The following is an 8,356-nucleotide window of genomic DNA, read 5'->3' on the forward strand; positions in this document are numbered from 1 at the left end:
CGACAGAGGACAGCGTCTGCCAGAGTCAGAGTCGTAGAGGTGCTAATGGGATCCCTACAAAGAAGAAGCGCAAAGGAGATGAAGTAATGGATGGGTTCTACGAGCTGCTAATGGAACTCGGCAGAAATACTGACAAGAGGCTGGAGACCATAGCCACTCGCATAGGCTACGAGTTTGATTTAAGCAAAGCACGGACTGAAGTGTACCATACTTTGAGCACACTTCCAGGCGTGACAATGAGCGAAAAATTCGAAGTCTGTGAAATACTGTGTGACAAGGTGGAGCGACTGGAGCTTTTTCTGAGTCTCCCGATGGAAGCAATGCCTCATTATCTGATGCGTGTTCTTCAAACTCGTGGGAAGTGAATGGCAGGCTGCTGGGAATTATGCTTTACTTTGTTTTAATAATGAACCTTATGATGCATTTGGCTGATGACTTCAATACCTCAAACACTATTTTGATTTTGTTTGTGTGATGTTTGTTGTCATATAATATTTTGCAGTTGAACATTGGTATGAGGAGTATTTATGCAATATTTATGTTAGTAATCTTTTTATAATTTTGGCTATTCTATTTACAATTTACTGCACTTAACTTGGACTGCTGAGAAGCTGGATAAGTAGCTTCATTTGATTGACCAACGTAATCCAAAAAACAGCAATTTAGCTTTAGCTTCTCTTCGAGAAGAAAACAAAAAGCTTGCCCTGAGATATGCCAAATAATTGAAGCTGGCATTTTAACTTAGAGATAGATGCTCGGCTCTATTGGATCAGGTGGAGAACTTTCTCCAGGCTATTTCCACATTATCATCTCAACTTTGTCATTTTTAATGGATTTTGCCAACTAAATTAAGTTTTCTTTTGGGTGGGAACTCTTTGCAACTCGAGTTGTGGCTGTTTCTTGAATTTGCAGTTAATAATTTTCCTATTTATGAAAGTTTATACTTGTTCGCGTTATTCGACTTGAAGAAAGTGACAATTTTGAAGATCAAAACTCAAAAGTATCCTTTTATTATGAGAATATATAGTTATTGAAAAATAAAATTTTTTTTCTAGATAGAATAATTTTGAAGCTGGCATCTCAAAGTAGAGATAGATGCTCAGCTCTATTGGACCAGGTGAACTTTCTCCATGCTACTGCAGATTTGGAGTCCTCTAAAAAGGTGGCGGAGTCCTTATAGAGCAGCAGACGTGCTATGGCAGAATCCTCTAGAACAAACTACAACATATGGTGAGAAACATGATGAATATATCGAAGAAGAATTTAAGACGCTGCAGCTGGAATTGTACAGTAAAACAAGTGAAAATGCCGTCGCAGGAGAGGCAGTGATATCGGAAGAAACTGATGCTCTGAGCAATGCTTCGCCAAATCTTCATCTCAAGAGTGAGAGAGCCAGGAAGCAGGAGGCAGAATGTTGCACGGATCAAAACATGTCAAATTAGGGAGGCCTTGAAGCGGCTTGAATATATGTCAAAAAATTTATGTTTTTGGCTATTTGATGATATGGATCTCTAATGAATAGAAGCAATATATGTGTTCCTACTTCTCTGCTTTGTTTGTTTCTGTGTTTTTCACATTGAAGCAGCAAGAACTACAAACATTGAATAACTCAGAACAAGGCACAAATGGATCTAACATATATAAAGCCGCAAAATACTTGTCATTTCATAATGGTGCCACAATATATATTTATGTAATCCAACAAAAAAGTATGATTGCTTCTAAGCAATCATGCACCACTTTAATCAAAAGGTACTTCCCTAGAAACTTAGAAAAACTAAAATAAACATAGATTTAAATGAGAATCAATAGAGCAAAGGCCTAAACATCCCACTCGCGCTAGTTCGACGCGCAAGAACCCTCGCCTTCTCCATCAGCTTGCTCCGCACCCTCGCCACCTCCATCAGCAAATGACTTCTGAATTATCCTTAACAAATACTGGAAGTAAATAATGTATCTTAATTGGAGCACAGAGAACTCAATGAATCCAACAACCACATAATATGAACAATCAAACTCAACCCAAAGTCAATTAAGAAACAGGAGACCAATATGTACAGTTTCGAAACACTTTGAGGAACAGAGCAGGGCACTAACAAAGAATTAACTGAAACATATGTGCATTCATAGCTAGTATCAGCTGCTTCGACACCATGAGCAACGCTTCACTAACCTGAATTGAATAGCTTATTTGCAGAGTTCTTCGAACAAGTCAAAATCGCGAGAGGCCTACTTCGAATACCTGGGTGAGAAAAAAAAGACTTTGAGCAGTGAAGAGCGAGGAGATTCAATTTTCGCACCTAAAAAATGAGAGGAAATTGTGTATTTAATTATATGGATTGCCCAATACCAAATATGTGAATCAAAAAGTTTCAGGGATCAGAAGTAACCCTAGCATATCATAGAAATCTAGCCGACAAATACCATCATTTTTTTTTGAATGAGGAATTTCAATTTTCGCAGACAAAAATGAGAGAAAATTGTGTATTCAATTTTAGGGATTGCCCAAAACCAAATATGTGAATCAAAAAGTTTCGAAAATCAGAAAGTAACCCTAGCAAAAAAGAGAAAGCTGGAATCGTCTTACCACCTTGAGGAGGAGCTCATCAGCAGATCTAGGGCAAAAAAATGGTGTGTGGAATCAATAAAGCAAAGGCGGGCGAAGTAGAGGGCAAATTAGAAATTCAAAATTTTAATCTATCTCATTTAATCCCTCCATAAATGCTATCTGGCGCTCGTCGCCGGTTACAGTAACTAGGCGTAACCAAGATTCTGCAACAGGCCTGCGGGCTGCTACGGGCCGAAAATGGATTTAGTCTAACAAACCAAACTCACAAAAAATGCGAGACTCTTAGCATACCAAGCCCAAGAGAGCCTACCAAACATGGCCTAAGGATTTAATTTATTTATGGCGTCGAAAATTGGAGGACCGACACTCACTTATAGCTAATTATTGGAAATGTTTAAATTGAAATAACAGACATATAAGAAATCACTTATCATGACATACCATATTACCATGTATAACTCATGCACTTAAATAACATCATGCATGATGGTCTATGCAAGCTAGCCACGTGGATAAATAAAATGATTTCAACTTTTAAGGTTAAAAACTCCAGCCTTTCGAATTTTAAGGAATAAATCGTAAATTATTTTGCACGAAATCCCTTATCATAGTAATATATTATGCATGTTCATTGCATGGCCTTCGTTGAATATTTAAATTAAATCGAGCCTTCCAACTTTGAAATCCTCGGACGAATCGAGCTAAACTACAACTTTTTGGCAAAAATAGAAAGGCTTATCCGATCTTTAATTTCTCCCTGCGCATGTCTACGATGTCTACATAAAATGCTTCACTTGATTATATATGCATAATGATATTCATGTGGAAATGCTAAATTAGAAATTAAATTTTAATTATATTTAGGTTAATTCAACTGGGTTTCTATAAAAATAAAATTTTAAAATTTTCTTAAAAACTAGCATCGAGATTAACTACTTATTGCAAATCATAAAACAATTTTTTTCCCAGGATAAGAGACCCTATTTTAGTCCTTGGTCAACATAGATCAAAGATTTTAAGTGATGAAAACGTGGGGCATAACACGTAATATGATTTTACTTCAGTTTTAGCATATATATATATATATGTGAATCATAGAAAATTATTCTTAGTGCCCTTTATGAAGTTAATGGGTTTTATTCTATCTTAAGGGAGATGGAGAACTTATTAACCTACTATTATAAATTGAAGGTGTGACTATTTTCATGATTTAGTATCTAAATTGGATTAATAAGTTGATTGCAAGAACTTAGTTGATGAATTACATTCCTTAGGATTAGTCTTTATCTCTTGAATTTTCTCATATTTTAATTTGTTATTTTATTTGATTTTTAGCCATTTGCTTAATTATAAATTTGCCTAGTTTTAAAATTTCCAACATCTGAGAGTTTAGTGGGGACCAGATAATAGTAACGTGTCTATGTTAGATTTAAGGATGTAAATTCAGATCGATAGAGGGTATCAGGTATACTTTCACCTGGCCCAATACCTGTGCGAGTATCGGGTACTTGATATCCTCTAAATTCATAATGCGGGTTGAGTGCGGATATTTACTAGCATAAAGAATCAGGTACCACGTACCTACATACCAAATTTTTTATTTATTTATTTTTGTTTTATTACAAAATTTATATAATTATTTTATTTTTTAAAATTAAATCTAATTAATTTATATGATTATATTGTGCCTTCATAATTAAAATGCTGGTACCGTCATTTTGCGGGTCGAGTATCCACAATTTTTGAGTAAAAAAATCCTCATTTGTAAGGATTCAAATAAGTTTAAGTATTCGGGTATCTGAATACCTGCAGTGGGTATTCGGGTACCTGCATGTGGGACGGGTAAGGGTAGCATATCTAAGGGATTTTGTGAGTTATATGTACTCGCAATTTAGGGGTAAGATACCTGACCCGCCCCGAATTTACACCAATAATTAGTGTTGGGAACCTTGTGGAATATCATAACCCTTGTTTTGATGATACCAAAATTCATAGGACTTAACTGTAATAGACTAGAATCTTTTTGAACTCAAGTGTTAGAGTTCGTTTCTAGTTTAGCTTGCGGTGTCGAAGACTGAAGACTGAAGACTGAAGAACGAAGGACTGAAGACTGAAGACTGCAGATACCAACTGAAGTATCAGTTGAAGAATCAGTTGAAGACTGATTATTTAATGCGCGCAAAGGACTAATACTAAAGTCAAGTATCAGTTGAACATTCCTCCTAGGACTGATCTTCCAACGTTCAGAGGAAGCCACGTACGCACAAGTACAGCCGCATTAAATGCAGAGATCTCAGGATATCTTTATCTCTGCAGAGGTCATTCCTATCTGGTGGTTACTTTTCAAAGACGTCACATCTCCTGTCCATCAAAGAGAGTCGTTTCCACATAGACAAGGAACCTCGAAGATTGAAGCCTCAGCCCAAATTCGAATTGCTCTCCAACGGAAGAAATCTTGAGGACGATCTATGCCAACAGATCTATTCAAGAGTTCTTCTACAAATAGCGCTCGAGGATCACTTCAACCTTCACCGATTCAACGACATAAGCTGAAGCTCTGCCGAAATTGCTACTCAGCCTAAAGCTTAACCTCCCCAAAGCTTGAATCGAAGAAGAGAATTCTAATTTATGCTTAATTTACTCTATTTTTAAGGGTTTGAATGTGCGTGTTTTAAGATAATCTTATGAAAATTGGTGCGTTTTATGGTGTATTCTATGCTTTGCAGGAGATTTAGGCTTTCGAGATGAAAGAATGCAATTTTGGAGAATTTTGGATGAATTTGGCGTTTTCTAGGTGTTCTGAAATGCCAGAGCAGAGGAATCAAAAGCCAGTCCAGAGAAATCCGCGGAATGCCAGAGGAGCGGAGCCGACATCTCCAGAGCAGAGAAATCACCATTCCCCTGGCGTCAGAGAAATCAACTCGCCAGAGGAATCGAAGCGCCAGAGAAATCACCATTCCTCTGGAGTCAGAGAAATCACCGTTCCTCTGGAGTCAGAGAAGTCAAAGTCCAGAGCAGAGAAGCGCCAGCGTCAGAAAAACGAAGTGCTAGTACAACGAAATCAAGTCTCCAGTGCAGTGGAATCAATCGCCAGAGAAATCACCATTTCTCTGGAGTCAGAGAAATCGCCATTTCTCTGGAGGCAGTGAAATCAAGAAGCCAGTGTAGCGAAGTCATCACCAGAGGAGTCAATAGTCAGAGCAGCGGAATCGCAAAAGTCCATTACAGCGGAATCGAGAAGCCAGAGAAATCACCGTTCCTCTGGCGATACTAGAGAAATCGCTATTCCGCTGGCAACCCATTCCGCTGGCGAGGCCAGAGAAATCACCCATTCCTCTGGCAATACCGTTCCTCTGGCGATAGCAGGGAAATTGTCATTCCTCTGGTGTGACCCGTTACCCTGGTGACATCCATTCCTCTGGCGAGAGCTGCGAATTCGGCAAGAGTGAGAGTATTTTCCGGAGCGCGCATCCAGCTGGAGAGTTGCCTTATTTTACACGATTCTGTTTCCTTTAGAATTCTACTTTGAATGGCAACTTCCATGGTGATCCGAAGGAAATCTGAAAACTATAAATAGGTCCTCTTTTGACCTATTGAAGAACATACCCCGAACCCTAGCATTCATATTTTCAGTTTTTTTAGCTTTAGAATTTTATTGCTTTCTAGTTTTCAAGGCTTGGATCAAGATTGAATATTCAAGTCGCTACAATCATTCTTATTCGGTTTTTATTCAATTCAGTTTTTACAATTGCGTTCTTCTTAATTATGTTTAAGTTTTATTTCAGCATGTCTGGCTAGTTTTCTTTAGCTGATTCTAGGGTTTGTAAATAGTTGATTGAATTTATGTGATTTATTTGTTAATACCTTTGTGCCTTCCAGTTTATGATTTATAATTCCTGGTGCTTAATTTCTTGTGAATTATTTGGCCAATAGTTTGCATGTTTAGCTATTCGGTTTGAGACCTAGCGGAGATAACTGTTTAGCGGATTCAGGAATGTATGATATGATTTTAACCTTGAGACCTAGCGGAGATAGGTGGATCATAGGGAGCTATTCTTAGGAGCTATTGGGAGTTAGTAGATTTTCTTGAGACCTAGCAGAGATAGAGAATTTATTAATCTACGATCATTGCTGCTCTAGCGAGAGTAATTGGTTAATTAAGTGATCTCCCATCATAACTTGATTAAATTGGTACATAGGATTAATAGATTTATTGCGTAGATTTAGTTAATGAATTTACTACCCTAGGATCAGTTGTCTTTTATACTTGATATTTCCTACGTGATTTTAATTTTTGTTATTTGCGTTTTAGTTTAAGTTAATTAAACCTTCCTTCTTTCGTTTGCCTGAATATTACTAGATTTCAATTAGGATTACTTAGAGTGATTCGTTATAATAGTCCCTGTGGATACGATACTTTGGTTATCAATTTGTGCTACAATTGCACCGTGTTAGTTGCGGTAATTTGTTGCTAATAATTTAGTGATCAACTTTTTGGCGCCGTTGCCGGGGACTATTTAAAATTTCCTTTAATATTTCTGATTAGACTTAAGCATTATTTCAGGCGTTATAAGTTTTAATTTGTATTTATTTTTAGTTTTTAAATTTCTGTTTTTGTTTGTTGTCTCAGGCGTGTATGATCACGAGATCCAAAGGAAATGAACATCTAGTACCTTTGAACTTGGAAATCGAAAAGCAGTACAAAAGAGACAACCGCGAAAAGAAGAAGCAAGCAATGGCAGAGCAACAGAATAACATGGACCTTGAAACTCTTGTGCGAGCCGTGACACACCTTCAGAGGCAGCTAGACGAAGAGAGAGAGCGCAACCGGGCTCCTCCACCAGAGCCACCACTGAATCACATGTATCAGCCTCGGGTTGATCAATTTCAAGGAGGCAGCTGGGGACCAACTGTGCAGGCTAACACGTTCGAGCTGAAGCCGGGATTGATAAACATGGTGCAAGCTGAACAGTTTAGTGGAATGGCTGATGAAAATCTGCATGCTCACATCACTTAGTTTCTAGATATCTGCGACACTATTAAGCAGAATGGAGTGCCACCAGATGCCATCAGAATGAAGATGTTTGGATTCTCTCTCAGAGACAGAGCAAAGGAGTGGTTCAAGAGTTTGGACAGAGGTGCTATTACTGGATGGGAGGATTTGTGTAGAGCTTTCTTGGCAAAATACTTTCCTGCTTCTAAAGCTCAGAAAATCATTGCAGAGATTTCTCACTTTTCCCAGCTAGGAGATGAGACCATTCATGATGCCTGGGAAAGATTTCGTGAGCTGCTCAGGAACTGTCCACAACATGGTTTCACGGAGGATCAGCAAATCATTCACTTTTATAATGGTTTGACTGGTCTGACAAAAAGTATGGTGGATGCTACTGCAAGTGGATGTCTTCTCCATAGAAATACAAAGGAGGCTTATCGTGTGATAGAAGAGATGGCCTCCAACAGTTATCAATGGCCGAATGACAGAAACTCTACGAGAAGAATTGCAGCTGTAAACGAGGAGAGAGATGATTTTAAAGAGAAATACGAAGCTCTTCAAAAGCAGTATGAGTTGGAGAGAAAAGCACTGCTAGCCAAAATCCCTCAGCAGCCGATTTTATCCGATGTGGCACAGTCTGAAGATGCTAATTTTGTCCAGCGGCAGTACCAATTCCATAGGCCAAACTATCAGGGACATCAGGGCGGAAATCCACCGTACCATCCAAATAATAGGAATCATCCAAATTTTTCCTATTCAAATCCCAACAATGCTTTGCAGCCTCCACCTAGATT

General features: G+C 38.2%; 1 protein-coding gene and 1 non-coding gene across 2 annotated transcripts; one reads left to right on the top strand and one right to left on the bottom strand.

Moving 5' to 3' along the window:
* Nucleotides 1–581: 581 nt before the first annotated feature.
* Nucleotides 582–1,442, top strand: LOC131023216 (uncharacterized; the record flags this gene model as incomplete). Its single annotated transcript, XM_057952758.1, is given in 3 exon segments — nucleotides 582–819; nucleotides 913–971; nucleotides 1,143–1,442. Coding segments are annotated over 3 exon segments (597 nt in total), but the record flags the coding sequence as incomplete, so codon positions are not given.
* A 6,336-nt stretch (nucleotides 1,443–7,778) lies between these two features.
* LOC131024032 (small nucleolar RNA R71) lies at nucleotides 7,779–7,885 on the bottom strand. Its single transcript, XR_009101627.1, has one exon. It is a non-coding gene; the product is annotated as a small nucleolar RNA R71 (small nucleolar RNA).
* Nucleotides 7,886–8,356: the final 471 nt, after the last annotated feature.

The sequence above is a fragment of the Salvia miltiorrhiza genome, chromosome 4 (genome assembly GCF_028751815.1).
Source record: "Salvia miltiorrhiza cultivar Shanhuang (shh) chromosome 4, IMPLAD_Smil_shh, whole genome shotgun sequence".
In the NCBI taxonomy this organism is placed as follows: domain Eukaryota; kingdom Viridiplantae; phylum Streptophyta; class Magnoliopsida; order Lamiales; family Lamiaceae; genus Salvia; species Salvia miltiorrhiza.